At 42.2% G+C, this 17,616-nt stretch overlaps 1 protein-coding gene across 2 annotated transcripts in view; it reads left to right on the forward strand.

The window, feature by feature from the left end:
* The first annotated feature begins 643 nt into the window (after nucleotides 1-643).
* Nucleotides 644-17,616, forward strand: part of kcnn4 (potassium intermediate/small conductance calcium-activated channel, subfamily N, member 4) — a 44,400-nt gene continuing 27,427 nt past the window's right edge. Inside the window, exons 1-4 of one of the 2 annotated variants that reach the window (XM_036942767.2) lie at nucleotides 644-2,625; nucleotides 8,254-8,349; nucleotides 14,600-15,063; nucleotides 16,315-16,450. In XM_036942767.2, the coding sequence (XP_036798662.2) occupies nucleotides 2,344-2,625; nucleotides 8,254-8,349; nucleotides 14,600-15,063; nucleotides 16,315-16,450 (978 nt within the window). In that variant the 5' untranslated portion in view covers nucleotides 644-2,343. Of the gene's footprint in view, nucleotides 2,626-8,253; nucleotides 8,350-11,181; nucleotides 11,337-14,599; nucleotides 15,064-16,314; nucleotides 16,451-17,616 lie in introns of those variants that run through there. The other variant, XM_036942781.2, reaches the window with a different exon arrangement.

Below are 17,616 nucleotides of genomic sequence, written 5' to 3' on the forward strand. Positions count from 1 at the left end.
GTTACTACATGATTCCATATGTGTTATTTAATAATATTGATGTCTTGATCACTATTATTTTACAATGTAGAAAATAGTCAAAATAAAGAAAAACCTTGAATGAATCCACACATTTTTGAAAGGGTGTCCACATACTTTTGTATATATAGTTTATTATGTTGGCCTTGGGCCCAGTATTTATCAAATCAGTCTCCACCAATTAACCATAACCCTGTTTTCACAACCTCTCCTGGACACTGATACAGAGACCAGGTCAGGTCCTGTTACAGATACCAGGTCTGGTCTTGATACAGAGACCAGGTCAGGTCCAGCAGAAAGCCACTCTGAGGCGGTCAACCAGTCACTTAGAGCCGTGAGAGAAGTGACACTGTCGTCAGCAGCAGCCCAGCACAGGATACCCTGTCGGAAGGATCCGTGTGGGGTGCGTCACATGGCCCAAGGTCATGACGCTGTTCCTCCCAGGCACAGAACCTAGGAAATGGTGTGAGAGGTTGTGTGGGGGTGATGGGGATTGAGTGTGTGTGTATGGAGGTGGGGCACTTTCTACACTATAGCTCAAGGCATTTTGAGGAATGTTATTTAAATGTCTGGTGAAGGAGGGGGGTTGTTATCTAAATGTCACTTATTGCATCAGTTTGTTGGGGAGAGATAAAGATCTCTAGAGTTTAGTGGTTGAGACATCTGAGAACAGTACAAAACAAAATAAAAAAATTATGAGATGACGTCTACATTCCACGGGACATTTATTAATTGTAAAATAATAACAATGCAGTTTTATTCAAGAGAGACTGAAAATCCCTCTCATATAAATGTGGGTCTGACAATAAATAGTTGGCTACATGCTGTATAACGTTGGCCCTTTATCTCAATAAACACACTACTCCTTTATCCACCAGAGGTCACCCTGGAACTGTGAAAGTGTCGTTTGAGAATAGGCTCACCATGTCAATACACAGGTAAATAACAACAGTACTAGTCTATAATGTGCTTGTTATTGGCGGCCTATGTGACAGCTTATTTGCAATTGATAATGCCAAAATGTATTAATTCATTCTAGAAGGCTACAGAATAGCATTTTGGGAGCACACAGTATTGTGGTATTGTTAAACCAATTTGTTTCGACAGGGATTGCTGGATTTGTTTAAATATATGTTTTTATCAGTATTGTAATTAAATGGGACACATCAGTGAAAAGCCAATCAAAATGGGATTTTAAAAAAGAGAGCGACACGCTAAAATAGTTATTCAACTGAATTGGTGATTGACCCTCACCATCTGAAATTATCATATTTGATCATCCTGTCATAAAATCCTTACATCCTGTATCTTATGCAATTACCAACCTCTATAATTATCCAATGAGTAGGCTAGCCTACATATGCGAGACCAGCCAAACACACACACACACACAGTGGTGTAAAGTACTTAAGTAAAAATACTTTAAAGTACTACTTATGTAGTATCTGTACTTTACTATTTATCTTTTTTACAACTTTTACTTCACAAGAAAATAATGCACTTTTTACTCCATACATTTTACCTGACACCCAAAAGTACTTGTTACATTTTGAATTCTTAGCAGGACAGGAAAATCCCACTGCCTCTGATCTGGCTGACTCACTAAAAACAAATGCATATTTTGTAAATTATGTCTGAGTGTTGGACTGTGCCCCTGGCTATCCATATATTTTAAAAACAAGAAAATTGTGCCATCTGCTTTAAAAGAAGGAATTTGAAATTATTTACTTTTACTTTTGATACTTAATTATATTTTAGTAATTACATTTACTTTTGATACTTAAGTATATTTAGAACCAAATACTTTTAGACGTTTACTCAAGTAGTATTTTACTGGGTGACTCACTTACTTGAGTAACTTTCTATTAAGGTATCTATATTATTTTACTCAAGTACGCCAATTGGGTACTTTTTCCACCACCGTGCACACACACACACACACACACACACACACACACACACAGAGAGAGCGAAAGAAAGAGAGAGAGATATACTTTTTATGGCGCCCTCTCACCTCATAACCCTTGCAAATAAGAACAGCGCAATAGTCAACTATCATTGGTGCGCTTATCCCATGCCGCTAGTGGAGGTGTTCGCTGTTCGTGTTCAGGTGAGCGCGTACAGTTAGTTTTACAGTCCTTATTCCGCTACTTTCATGATCCACAGAGAGGAGGAGGAGGAGGACCTGGGACACAGTTGGCCCATCGTGGTATACCTTCCCGCAATCCGGGGAAGAGCACGGACGGAGGGGAGGCTGGACAGGGAGAGGACGAGGCATCAGAGGACGAAAACACGGAGAGCGGACACAGCCGACGCCAACGCGACATGGAGATGACAACCCGAAATTTGCACCTCAACTCCAAAGTTGACAATTGCGATGGAGTGATCAACAGAAACGGCGGTGACATGACTGAGATATCTGTACCGCTGTCCCACCCTGGGAAGCGTATGCCTCAAATCGAGGGGGGCAATCTTTATAGATTGCGAGATAGAAAGGTTTTATTGGAGGACAAAAAGCGTCTGTGCGCTTGGGCTCTGGGCACCGCGCTGCTTGGGACACTGCTCATGATACTGCACGCGGAGCTGTGCCCGTTGATTTACCAACCAGTAAGTCATTTTGGTCACGTCACATTCCGTAAAATTCACTTTCAACAAGACTGTTAAAATATAACAATGCTAACTAATTTATCAAGGAAAGTATAACAAATCCCTGGCTATTAAAGTTGTTTGCTGAAGGTTTTTAGTTTCAGTGAAATAAAGTGGACCGACACAATAGTCTTGCAACACTCAAGTTGAGTGTGAACACTCAAGAGGAACTGAAAGAGCTGTTTCTATTTAAAAATGTTAAGATCAGACAGTGAACTTGAAGTACAAGGCTTCCCTCAGAAAGATAACATTCAGTGGATCAAAGACAGGTGTCATACATATGTCACTATTGCCACTTTGCACAGGCCATTATGGATATTTAACAGATTCATAATTTCTCAGCTCACATATTTTGATTAATGAAGAGACAAGTTATCATGTGCCAAAAAAGTGATTTAGTCTAAGACACCTGTTGACCTGTCATTGCTACGTGCCAGAGAAAGCGAGAGTAAAGTCAGTGGTACATTGTATTTGGAAAGCTCACAATATATGATTCCCTTAGAACAGCAAATACCATCATGATTAGCAAATTACTGTTGATTAGGCTAGTGGTGAGAACACCAAGGTTGTCCTTGTAATAAGTAAAATAAATTAGATGGATTCTCTACCTAATCGTTAACTACACCTGTTTGACACCACAGGGATGGCACAGGGACCATGTTGGTTTGGTGCTCTACAGACCTCTTTAGGGTTCAATACCTTGTCCCCACCTGACAAGTGATCAAATGACCAGCAACGCAAGCCTCAACAGCAGCATGTAATACAACTGAAACCTGTAGGAATCAACTGACCTACTGCTGGCCAGGCCACCACAGAAATTCATTGAATAGTAGCAACTATCTCAAGGAACCAGATATCCTGTGTATAGCCCTAGTACTCTGACCAGGCTGCTCAAGAAAAAGAGTCTATCTAAGAATAGGTCACAGACCTACTGACCAATATTTGTGCTTTTTTTATGAGTGAATGTCACCCCCCTTTTGTGGAGAATGAATATCAACCTCTGCATGGATAATTAACATGTTAAAGAGATACTTTGGGATTTTGGCAATGAGGCCTGTTCTCTACTTCCCCACAGTCAGATGAACTTTTGGATGCCATTTTTATGTCTCTGTGTCTAGTAGGAAGGAAGTTGGATGTAGTTTCACGAGCCAATGCTAACTAGCATTAGCGCAATGACTGGAAGTCTATGGGTAACTGCTAGCATGCTCTGGGGAAGTAGAAAGGGTCTCATTGCCAAAATCTTTAAGTGATTTGACATGATGTGGTCAGTCAGACGGACAGAAAACAGGTGCTGTTGATACAACATAAAGATCATGAATGCTATTATCAACCTTTATGTGCCCTGTAGCTCTACCACAAAGTCCTTAAATTAATCAATGTACAGAAATACTATATCCAGTCCATTCATAGGAAGAGAACGGAACGGCGTGTCTAATTGTTGTCTTAACCATTTCCTTGATTAACAGACCCGTTAAACAAGCATGACTTGCATCACAGAACAATAGCATAACCCATACCTGGGATTTAAACCCGGTGACCTTCTGATTATGAACCCATTTCCAGAACCACTGCTTGGTACTGCCGTCTCTTCACATCAACATACAGATTAGGGTGGATAACAACACCAGTCCACACAATCAAGCAGTTTTTAACTCCGTCCCACTGAAGTTCTAGAATATACGTGCCAGGTCCATAAGTAGAAAAGAGACTCTCAGCAACTCACCCATGATGCAACCAAATGTCAGACCACCTTAACACTATAAGGTAGGTGTTTCCTACCCTGGTGTAACCAGCCTGACCACTCCACTCGCCAATTTTTCAATTCACTTTCTCTTATCAAGTGAAGCGAAAACAATAGAGTGAAACAATCATTCAGGCTGGTTATACCTGCCAGGCCGTTCAGTGAAAGGAGATCCAATCTGAGGTCCCTATACTTAGAGGTAATTACAGCTAGATGAGCAAGCTATAGCCCATGTCCAGCTGACCTAAATCCTCCATGTAATGATCCCAAGGCAAATGAAGTGAAAACTGCTGAGTGCAGCAGGCAGACTGTTTAAATCAGGCTGATTTCAGTAAAAGGAGATCCAATCTGTTTGTTTGATTAATATGATTGTCATGATTGATCAAATATTGATTTCCAACTAGGCTGACACGCAGTGTGAGCCTGGGCCTGTAGGAAGTTGATGTTGCAAACAGCTCCATATGCTGATGTATCTGGCAATTACCCGGGCAGGCATTTCCATGCATTTTCCCCTAAACATTATCTTGATTTTGAAAACCAATTGAGTTTGCCAAACTATTATTTTTGTAAATGCATGGCTACATAATGAGTGAGATAACTGGATGCTCAGATGCCTGGTATACCCTCTCTGCATGACAGTGTATTTAAGGATACTTTCCCTTGGAAACCAGGTTATGCAGGATGAGGAAAATGTGCTATTTGTGGTACTTTTTCCACATTTGTTTCCCTTCACAGCTAGTGTTTCTCAGGTTGCCCACGGTCATTTTGGATCTTTCCACATCATTTGTGTTTCATTAGAGACTGTTTGAATAATGCAAGAGTTTCACCTTTCCTGGAGAAGGGGGGCTGGGCTGAGGCTGGGCTGATTGTCAAGGTCTTTGGGTCAGCATGCCAGACTGATAAGGCAGAAAGGGATCTTGGAGTGTGACCATCTAGTTAGTTGCATCCGCTAATCTGCTCGGTGTTTTCCCAAGTTATATGGCGTCAGGTTTGACTGTGTGCCAAGAGGATGTGTTTCTATAGTAAAGCAAATACAACATCATCATGTTGTGACTGTAAAAACAAAACAAACGACGGCCTAACAGCTGTTTGGGTGTGCCATTGTCACGGAACACAGCACACCAGGGATATTGTTGCAAATCAACTAGACCTTATCAAAAGTGATCAACAGCAGGGTTTTCTTTCTTTTAATAATTAATTCAGAATTATGATGAATGTTTCTGGCTCTACTCACATAATCTACTCACAGCGTCTGTCTAAAGGCTGTTGGGATGGATTCTGGCCTGCATTGGTCTTGGGTGGCCTTTCTGTATGTCCAAGGCCTGGATAAACAACCAGTGTTACAGTTACTACAAATTAGGTCGTTTCAAAAAGGCTTGAAATTACTCTGTTTCCAAAGGGAAAATATTACAAAACAAATTTAGACACTGGAAGCAAGCAACGTGCTGTGGTCTCCATGTGATAGAGGTCTAATAATGGAGTCCAATTAGGCTTGGGATAAAATTAGACATGATGCAGATGCTACAAGTGAAATTGTGGAAAACAATCAACGTTGCCAACGCACGTCACACCATACCACCTTTCTGCGTTGAAGTTTCCCTAACGTTGTCTTGAAAATTGCAATTATATCTTTTAGACTGTAAACTCCAACCACCCATCATTAAATTAACTCCCCGTTAAAACTTTCATCGAGGTTACATCAGTTGCCTGCGTGGACGTCATCGCAATAAACAGCACACCTTTTATCACTTAGCCTATTGTCGAGACGATCGTTTCAAGTACAGTGAAGTCAAGTGATAGTTACTCACAGAGTCAATTATGAAGACACTCATAGCCTACTTATCAGATGTGTTGACATATCATTGCATAATTCGCGGGAAGTAGTATGCTCGCGCTGAAGGTCTGCTAATACAGGACTAGTAAAGGCCCAGTGCACTACTTTTGTGAAAATATTTAAACTAAATCTATTTGTATTTGAGTGTTTACCAGCATTTGTAACTTTAGTCTGATAATTATCTGTACAAAACAGTTAATCTGATAATATTGTACTTGTGGAATATAAAAATACTTGTTTGATATATGTTTTCCAGTTTCTTGAAATACTCTGCAAATGCAACTTATTTCTATGTGTAAATTGAAACGGCCTATTAATTCATTTTACATTTCAGTAGACGATCTTAACCAGAGCAATTTACAGTAGTGAGTGCATACATTTTCGTACTGGTCTCCTGTGGGAATTGAACTCACAACCCAAGCCTTACAAGCGCTATGTTCTACCAACAAAGCACCATCATCACATCACATCATCATAAACCACTTGATGTCTGTATGTCTAAATTACTGTATTGCACATTGTTTTTCTTCATGGTGATGGAAATGTTTGATGACAGGGTATTGTTCTTTCTGGATTCTATTAGAATGACAATCGCAGAGAAAAAGACAAGGCAACAACTCTTACAATTGCAACTATTGAATCCAACAAGATACTGTTCTCAATCATACAACTACCTTTTTTCCCCCCAAAGTGGAGATACTGAAAAAAAAATGTATGCCCATTGCTACAGATGTCAATATCGGTCCGCTAATAGTAGTATTTATTTTGTGAAAATATGTTTTTAAGTTTTCACATTTTATTTTTATTTGTATTCATATTTTTTTGTTAATTCTGATTTTTCAGGGGGTGCTGCAACACCCTCAGCACCCCCACTTCCAGCGGCTATGCTCATAGCTACAGAAGCCAAATCCTGTTTCTTTTTCTTTCATCTAACTAAATATACCATGATCTTTAGGTTTTGATAAAGTTGATAAACTGATTTAGGCCCCTTGGATAGCATGTCACCTCTCACTTGGTTAGTAACTGGCTTACAGAGCCGGCCCTAGCCTTTTTGGGGCCCTAAGTGGCATTCCGCCATAGGGTGGAGAGAATATTTAGCAATTTTATAACTAATTTCATGCAATCCTACCCATTTTGCCATGGGGCGGAGAGAAGATTTAGCCATTTTAAAACAGATTTCATGCAATTGTACTCATTTTGCTATAGGGAGGAGATAAATGTTAGATTTTTTTAGCATTGACTTATGCCATGTTAATATGATATCTGACTGAGAGCGAATAACAAAATCAATGGGAGTCCCCTCGAAATCAGGGCCCCTGGGTAATTCAACCATGATTACACGATTACTAGTTTATATAGCTGGCTAGACCAATATGCAAAAAGTTAGCCGACGTGCTAATTGAGTGAGTCTCAGTCAAAACAAGAACTACAAAAACTACTTATGCACAACCAAATTTTGAAATTGCACTTTGTGTATTCTACTATTCTAACTCTCAACAGTAAGTTGAGACCCTGACTGAGTTTCTAAAATAACCACTAAACAAAAAAACTATACTTTTTGGGGGTCGGGGACACCCTAGCAGGCGCGGGGCCCTAAGCGTTCGCTTATGCCGCTTAATGGCTAGGGCCGGCTCTGCTAGTTTATAAAGATCGTTTTAATGCATCAGCTAAGAGCTTTGTAGGTCTACACTCATCTTATTTGGTTGCGCGACCTGGTGGTCCACTTGAAGTCAATACTTCATATCATGCCAGGTCAATAGGCCGACTTTATCATATGCCGCCCAAGTGTGTGCGTGTGTTCGTGAGGGTGCATGTGTATCTCACACATTATAAAGTTGTCACCAAATCAGTGTGCGTGTCCAGCGGAGGCTGAAGGTCAGAGCATTCCACTGACACTAACACACTGCTACTGGAAATGCCAAACGGAAAAGAATCGAAAACAGAAGCACTGTTTGAATAACTTTAAACCTCCCTTTAATGTCTTTATCTTGTCTGTCCTCCTCTTCCTCCCCAGGGCTCCCGCTATGCCTTTATCATCAACTGCTCCATCAGCATGTCCACTGGGTGTCTTCTGATTCTCATCGTAGCCTTCCATTATAAGGACATCAGGGTGAGTGTATGTTCTCTCTGACCTCTGACCCCATTACTGACTGTGCAGCCTTGGAGGGAACTGTGTTAGTTACTCTTTGGACGGAGGAGTTGAAGAAAGGGCTTACATTAAATCACATACTGTTAAAGGTGCTTCTCTCCTTTATGAATGCTACTTGCATGGCCGGCCCGCTCATTAGCCAGGACTAATCCTGCCTAATGATTGACGAGGGCGGCATTTTCTGAGCTAAACTGTCTAAGACGCACCTCCAACAACAACACATAAAACCTCACATAATTCTGCCTAAAAACAATTACAATTTCTCTCAACCAGTGGCATATGGGCTTTTTAGGTGAGGGATGATGCCTCCCTTTGATAAGCAGTGCTCACTTTGTCAAAGGCAGGGATGCGAAACATCTTGCTTGTCTATTCCCAGCGTGCCTCTCCAGGGTGCTGTTGGAGAGACACATCGCTGCAGCGCTCCACCAACATTTGGTCAAAAATCGAACATAAATCATGTAGCAGATATAGGTTATCAAACAAAAAAAAAAAAGAGTATGACCTTTGCTGTAGCCTACAGGCTAGAGACAAAATGTATGATAATGTAAAGAGACAGACACATTTTACATCATGCAGGTTTTTCCGATCAAATAGCCTAACCTAAATGGCGCTCAATCATATAAGAAATGCGCTGTCATGTTAACAAACAACATATCCTAAAAACAAGACAGGTCAAAGTAAAATGGACAATATGGAACGGACAATCACAACTGTTGTCCAGGAGTTTCACCCAATTGTCATGATCAGTGGTTTCAAGTTTGTATCAGTCATTTTTTGACAAGCTGATCATAGCAAAAAATAAAATCCTTCTGCATTTCCTGCTGGGTAAACACATTGCAAATCGTCTCGAGCTAACTCCTGATGAAGTTGGGTAGCTGATATTCAGAGCTTAAATAGCCAAATTGATTAGCCTTGTGGACGTCTTTTTTTGGTGCAGTAGTCCTGCCTAATGAGCGGGCCGGACGTGCAAGTATAATGTTTTGGTGCAGTTCCGGACCGGCCTTGATTTCCACATCCACGGACATTGGTTTTGGTAAATCATTTTTTCCAACTTTCATTCAGAACCGAAAATGAACCTGATTTCAACGTCCTGGAAAATGTGTATTTTAAACATATGGAAAATACATTTTCACCTTGCATTCAGAACCTAAATTAAACCTAACTTCAACATCTGGAAAATATATATTTTAAACATCATTTTGCTTACTGGGACTATTCTAGTTTTGTGGGGGGCTGCATTTTTTGGTCCTGCCTATGGTGGCAGGGCGGCAAGGTGTTTTTTGTTTTGATACTTCTTCTTGATCTGGAAGTGAATTGCTCAAATTGTGTGGCGGTCCTACCAAAATTCAGCCGTTGGTTCGTTCATCGATTGGTGACAAAAAACTCTGATGCAACTTGATGATATCTTGAGGACACACACATACTGTCAGCAGGACTTCTTAGTAAATAACCATGCGGTGGCTTACACACACTCACATGCACGTTCCCCCTGATGAAACTCGAATCCACGGAGATTTGTACAGTTCTCTGTGGTCGTCTTATTTTCATCCCTGCTCTGTAATACCTTGTCAATGCACTAGGTGCCAGGACTTTGGTGAAGACACTGAAATTCAATATGTTAAGACAGTCATTCCATGTCCTTACTGCTCAGTATAGAAGTCAACAGGGTACAGGGTCAGTATAGAAGTCAACAGGGTAACATGATAAACAGGTTTAGTGCAAGTGTGAAGACTGTGCAGAAGTAGATATATTTTATGTACTACTCAGTGCAGTATATGATTATGTTTTTAGACAAAAGGGTAGGCAGCCAGAAGGGTTTTCAGGGCACACTGCCCCTTCTTTAAACGCCTGTTAGGTTGACATCCATGGGTAGGCCTATCTGAGAGGAGGGGGTGCTCTGCGCAAGTGCTGTGGGGAGATAAGGGAGATGAGGTTTCAAGCATGGGTGGAGGTTCTCGTTTTTGGGCTGTGCATTGGGCAGCCCAATTTAGGCTGAAAACAAAACATGCCGGGCAGCGCAACCTAGCGTTAACCTTTCTCACTCTCAAAAAAACACAGAAAAGAGAAGGACATTATCAGAGAAATGAAGCATAGAAAGAAAAAATAGGAAGAGGAAAATGGACATACCCCTCTTAATCATCATGTGAGCAGTGTTCAGGACGGTGTGCAGGCGGAGAGAGCGATATGTGGCTGGGGTCCCCTGGCGCTAGTGAGTATCTAAACACACGTTCCCATGGGTATGGGCTGTCAATATCATCACCTGTCTCTACATGATCTCCAACCCTAAGCCTCTTACCAGCTCCCATTCCCATTGGGTTCCGATGGCCCTGCTTGTAGAGTGACAGGCCCAGCTTCTGGCTTGGATAAATTCCAGTATGAGTAGCACTTACTCCCTCCCCTTTCAGTTACATATAAAGAGCCCTCTTCATTGGTGGCAGATCATTTGCATTACCGGGGGGCCTCTTTTCATTCTGCTGTGTGCGATATACTTTTAATAAGGCTCACAGGTGCGTAGTGTTTACACACAGGAATTGAAAATGTATAATTCTTTGTAAATCTCCAAAACGTTCAAGGCAATTGTATTTGCTTACCGGTAAATACTGTATAACAACAATGTACAAATAAGAACAAGACTTTCTAATTGTAAAAATGCAGGGTTAAGATTGGTTGGTAATAGACTGTATTTGTCATGACTTCCGCCGAAGTCGGCTCCTCTCCTTGTTCGGCGGTCGTCGTCACCGGCTTGCTAGCCATCGACACTCCATTTTTCATTTAACCATTAGTTTTGTCTTGTTCCCTGCACATCTGGTTTTCATTCCCCAATCACACTGCATGTATTTATTCCTCTGTTCCCCCCCATGTCTTTGTGTGTGATTGTTTCGTGTTACGTGTCATTTTTGACGCGCTGTTTCTGGTGTGCGTTTTCCGTGATATATATTATTCACGAGGTATGTTTGTACATTATTATTGTGATTGTTTGCGCATTTTTGCACTTTGGCATATTGGATGGAGGTTTCGACGCAGTGGCGTCCTTCTGTTGGTTTCTCCTGCCTAAATAAAGTGTTCGCCTGTTCACAACTCTCTGCTCTCCTGCAACTGACTCCGCTTCCAGTACGCACACCATTGACAGTATTTTTTTACGTTGGCTTGCTGGTGGTGTGGGTGTGGGCTACCCAGGTGGTGTGTCTATGAGAACACATGAGATGGAGGTACAGTTGAATTTCTATAAACGTTCCCAAAGATAAAAGACAAGGAAAATAACTTGTACCAACAAAGAACTGAAATGAACTGTAATGTTTGTCAGAATGCCACACGGATTAGCCACAGATTAATAAAATGTCCAAACACTTCTGCCCAAATAAGGTAAGAGTATGGTGGACCAACGCGTCAAACTTGGCCTTCGTTAGCCAATAAAAATAAACTCCCGGCGTATAGGCAATGGCTTAATTGTCTTAATCTACCAACCAATAATCTCCCACAACAACTTCCCCCTAACCCTCCCCAATACACTAGCACATCACAAGCACAGAGCCATGCCTTGCCGTTGTGTGATTCGCTAAAATTAAATGATGGCAAATGGAGGTATTGACTCGATGGCCACAGGTGGAGGTGTTGACTCAATTGCCACTGGTGGAGATGTTGATTTGATGGCCACAGGTGGAGGTGTTGACTCGATGGCCATTGGTGGTGTTGTTGACTCAATGGCCATTAGTGGTGTTGACTCAACGGCCACTGGTGGAGGTGTTGACTCGATGGCCATTAGTGGAGGTGTTGATTCGATGGCCACTGGTGGAGGTGTTGACTCGATGGCCATTAGTGGAGGTGTTGATTCGATGGCCACTGGTGGAGGTGTTGATTTAATGGCCACTGGTGGAGGTGTTTGCTTGATGGCCACTGGTGGAGGTGTTGGCCATTGTCCACAGGAACTGGAATGGGCCACCAGCCACAGTGTGAGGTCAGCTTGCCTCTTTAGGTACTGACCCACTGACCACTAGAGGTACTGGGTCTTCTGTGTTAGGGGGCACAGGGTAACCTTACACAGGAGCCTGGCTGGTCCCTGGGACTGGAGCTAGGGTGACTCCATTGACTACTGCAGACCTGACAAACTTACCATTAGTAAGTTAGATATGGGACTGCACAAGGTACTGCAATGGAGATGGGAGTTGTAGTCTGAAAGGGTACTGTAGTGGAGATGGGAGTTGTAGTATGAAAGGGTACTGTAGTGGAGATGGTGTTGTAGTCTGAAAGGGTTCTGTAGTGGAGATGGAGTTGTAGTCTGAAAGGGTACTGTAGTGGAGATGGAGTTGTAGTCTGAAAGGGTACTGTAGTGGAGATGGGAGTTGTAGTCTGAAAGGGTACTGCAATGGAGATGGAGTTGTAGTCTGAAATGGTTCTGTAGTGGAGATGGGAGTTGTAGTCTGAAAGGGTAATGCAGTGGAGATGGAGTTGGAATCTAAAAGGGTACTGTAGTGGAGATGGAGTTGTAGTCTGAAAGGGTAATGCAGTGGAGATGGAGTTGGAATCTAAAAGGGTACTGTAGTGGAGATGGAGTTGTAGTCTGAAAGGGTACTGTAGTGGAGATGGGAGTTGTAGTCTGAAAGGGTAATGCAGTGGAGATGGAGTTGGAATCTAAAAGGGTACTGTAGTGGAGATGGGAGTTGTAGTCTAAAAGGGTACTGTAGTGGAGATGGAGTTGTAGTCTGAAAGGGTACTGCAGTGGAGATGGAGTTGTAGTCTGAAAGGGTACTGTAGTGGAGATGGAGTTGTAGTCTGAAAGGGTACTGCAGTGGAGATGGAGTTGTAGTCTGAAAGGGTACTGTAGTGGAGATGGAGTTGTAGTCTGAAAGGGTACTGTAGTGGAGATGGAGTTGTAGTCTGAAAGGGTACTGTAGTGGAGATGGAGTTGTAGTCTGAAAGGGTAATGCAGTGGAAATGGAGGTGGAGTCTAAAAGGGTACTGCAGTGGAGGTGGAGTTGTAGACTGAAAGGGTAATGTAGTTGAGGCTGGGAATGAAGGTAGAGCACAAGGAACTGGAGTTTAGGCTTGAGCTCATATGAATAGGTAATTGTAGAGTTTTGGACCAATCCATTTCTGAAATGAGGCTTGGAGTGGGACTGGGATGGATGGTTTCTTCGTTTCCATCCACCTGATTTGATGTGTAATCTCCCTCATTCTCTATCTGAAGATGAGCCCTCAGTCAGCTGGGAATCTGTACTCCATTGTTGTCCTTTCCACCACGATAGCCCGATCATAAAAACTGGTTAGGGTTGGTTGGTCAAGGACTGTATTTTGAGGTTGGTCTATAAGAACACAGGAGATGGAGGTACAGTTGAATTTCTATAAACACAGGTGAAAGGTAAGGAAATTAACTTTCACCAACAAGCTTCAGGCGAGCCAATTTTAAGGGAAGGTGTGGCAATATCAAGGGAAGGTGTGTCAATATCTTGGGAAGGGTGTGACAATATTAAGGGAAGGTGTGGCAACAATTAGGGAAGGGTGTGGCAATATCAAGGGAAGGGTGTGGCAATATCAAGGGGAAGAGTGTGACTGAAGTTCCCCCTCTGCTGCAGGAACTGGTTGGTGATTGGGCAATGGGAAAGTCAGTCAAGGGCAACAAGACTACGAACTGAGTGTTCTAATATGCTTACGGCAGTTTCAAATATCAAGAGTTACGAAGAAACCTCAAAACGACAAGAATTGGAGGTTTTGGCCAGCGCGGGATTTGGTTTTCGTTTTCCTTAGTGATATAATAAAGTGATTTCTTGGAGTTGTGTCATGTCAGACTAGGATCAGACAGGATTATATTTAGAATCTAAGACTTGTGAGTCAGAGAGGGCTTGTGTCGCCTACAACCCCCACAATCTTGACTTTCACTGCCTCCGTATCTGCTTGGGTGGGACTTTGTTTGCCTTGGCATCATGTTTCTGTCGTTGCTGTTCTTCCTATTCCCACATATAGTTAATCATCAGCATTTACTTAATGATTCAAATCAAATGAACAATTTTCCATTTTCTTTTCCTACTTCTCTCTCGCTCTCCCACTCAATCCCTTTCCCTCTTGCAATTTCTCTCTCTTTCTCTTTTTATTTATCTTTCACTCTCTTTCCCCCTCTCTCCCTCTAACTCTCCTTATCCCTCTGGCTCTTCCAATCGCCCTCATCCCCTTCTATCTCCCCTGTCGCCCCTGTTCCGACCCCTCACTTTTTCTCCAGCTCTTCATCATTGACCACAACCAGGTGGACTGGCGCATCGCCATGACAAGCCGCAGGGTGCTGGGCATCTCCCTGGAGCTGCTGGTCTGTGCCATCCATCCCGTGGGCACCTACTGGGAGGTGGGTGTCCCTGCGCCCATCGCTAGGGAGGGGGTAGAGGTCAACTCCTCCAACTCGGCGCCGCTGTGTGTGTCCTCCCGCCACGGGGAGGCACTGTTGGACACAGAGCTGCTACTGTCGGCGCTGATGTTCCTCAGGCTGTACCTGGTCCACAGGACGATCCTACTGCACAGCAAGGTGCTGCTCAGTGCCTCCTATAGGAGTATCGGCTCGCTCAACAACATCAACTTCACGTTCCGCTTCGTGCTCAAGGTGCTGATGAACAAGTACCCGGCGCGCACGCTGATGGTGTTCATCTTCTTGTTCTGGCTCATCTCTTCCTGGATGCTCACACTTTGTGAGAGGTAGGGTGGAGGGGCGCACACACGCATGCTCACACTCACATGCACATGCATGCACACACACACTGCATGACTCGCACACAATCTCCTGTTTGAGATACACAGGCACAGACAGACGTCTGTGTGATAGACAGAACAGAAAAAGAGGACACACAGTGAGAGATGAAAATAGTTTGCTAAAAATCTAAATATAACACATTACTACTGCCAGCACAGAAACACGCACACGTACACAAAGTTTATTACAAACAGACTGGGGCAATCAATTGCTCACTCTACTTCAAATATTGATGGTCAATTTGAGTTCCCATTCAGAAAGGATGTCTAATAACAGATTCAAAGTTGATAGTTTTCTGTTGAGTTACTCCGAAAAATTACTCTTCATTGCGAGCCAACACATACCATCCTAGGCCTCTGAAGTCTGCTTGTGGCCAATGTGAGGTCATTTGTTAAGGCTGAACTTACAATGGGATGGGATTCTTAGATCTCAGTTACATAGAGAAAATCAAACGTGTTAGTTAATCAAGCTGCATGTTAAACAAACTGACATTTTGGTTATACGATCTGATGATTGACAGATTGTAAGACTTCTGAGTAACACCCGACAGGTATAATGCGTTATAACTTCCCTGTCGGCAATAGAAGACTTAAGATGAAAATTGAATTGGAATAGTTTTGAAATAGATTCTGAGAAAACAACAACTTACAAAAGTCATACATTTTTGAGTCAATTTCACCATCTGTCCAGACAATTCAACTTCCATTTTCTCTTTTCTGGAATTGAAACAGGTCCTTCCTTGACCCCACAGCCACTGACAGATAAACAGATGCTCACAGTCTAACTGTAACTACAACACTTTGATCTTTGGATGCCCATAAAGATTCTAAATCTCAAAACAAATTGAATCAAATTTTATTTGTCACCTGCGTCGAATACAACCTTACAGTGAAATCCTTCCTTGCAAGCCTTTAACCAACAATGCAGTTTTAAGAAAATAGAGTCAAGAAAACATTTACTAAATAAACAAAAGTTTAAAAAAATATAGAAAAAATAGTTACACAATAAAATGACTGGAGTTCTTGACAATCAAATTTGACAACTTAATATATCTCTGTTTTTGTTTTACCTATTGGTCTGATCTTGTTAGTAATGTAATGTCTATATAATATCGATAAAATCTATGAATATCTTCATGTAAGACATATGTATCTGTGTATGTAGTGAGTGACCCCAGGGTGTGTGGCCCTCTACAGGCAGACACAGGAGCAGACTGGTCGTATGGACACGGCTCTCTGGCTCATTGCCATCACCTTCCTCACAGTGGGATACGGGGACGTGTCCCCCAAAACCAGCTGTGGAAAAGTGGTGTGCCTCTTCACCGGAGTCATGGTAACTATATGGAGTCATGGTAACTATATGGGGAGGGGAGAATGGAGAGATAGGGAAAATAAAGTTTCTAGCCTGAGTGTCAAAGCATGATAAAGCTTGTTTCTTAAAGGTTACAATGGCTTTTTAAAGCAGAACATTACTGTAAAGTAAACAGGCTAAATAATATACATGGACTGTACATGGCTTCATGTCTCTGCAGGTGTACAGTAGTATGATCAAAATTTGAGCCAGTTTGCTACAGCAGGGCAATAATCCTGCAGCAACAGGAAATGTGAATTACGAAATGGATTTTAGTTAATTAATGGATATTTTTGTAGGGGTTGATACATTTTTTGTAAGGGAAAATCATGTCTGAAATTTCAAGGTGGAAATTACAAACTTCAGAAGCCTTTTTAAACCTCAGACACACTGCATTGCAGGTAGGTTATTCTGCAACAGGGTGATCAAATGAAGAAGAATAGAGGGAAATTGAAACACTAGTCAGTGCTCTTGAGTTGGTTGTTTTGTAAGTACCTATTACGTTGAAGTGGCTGCAGAAAGTGATTTACTTAGAGTAGAAATACAGTGGTGCTTGGTGCCACCCAGTCCCAATTTTGACTTTGATGCTGGCGGTTAGTTGCTGGGTACATGCAGAGAGCACGCCATGTACAGTACTGTTGCTGCTGACTCATTGTTTGCCTGTCGCTACTCCCATCGATCTCTCTTGTCTTGGCCTCTTTCTATATTATTTTCCATTATGGCATGCTTACAATGTCCTACATTACAGCATGTGCCCCCTGTGTGTTGCCAGTGCATGCTATGATGTCTTAAAGTACAGTAGCTGTAGTTTTCATATTGAAGCTTTTCTATTCTATTCTGAAAATGAATTTAACACTATTGTACCACTCTAATAGTATTTGTATTATTGTGTTCCCCACTATCAGCTTGTATATGACATGTTCAGGGAAGAATACCTGACAATGTCTTGGTTGTTCACACACCTCTGAGATAAGGGGTGTTGAGTAATGGGTCAGAGAAGTGACACACACACACACACACACACACACACACACATTGGAGTAGATGTCTTGGCACTGAGCAGAGGGGAGGGGGAGATGTGAAAGGTTACAGTGAGTTTACTGGTTTTATGGGTGAACTCAAAGAGTACAGGCACTGATAGTATTGAA

This window comes from Oncorhynchus mykiss, chromosome 2 (assembly GCF_057628025.1).
Source record: "Oncorhynchus mykiss isolate SJ-2025 chromosome 2, ASM5762802v1, whole genome shotgun sequence".
Taxonomy (NCBI): Eukaryota; Metazoa; Chordata; class Actinopteri; order Salmoniformes; family Salmonidae; genus Oncorhynchus; species Oncorhynchus mykiss.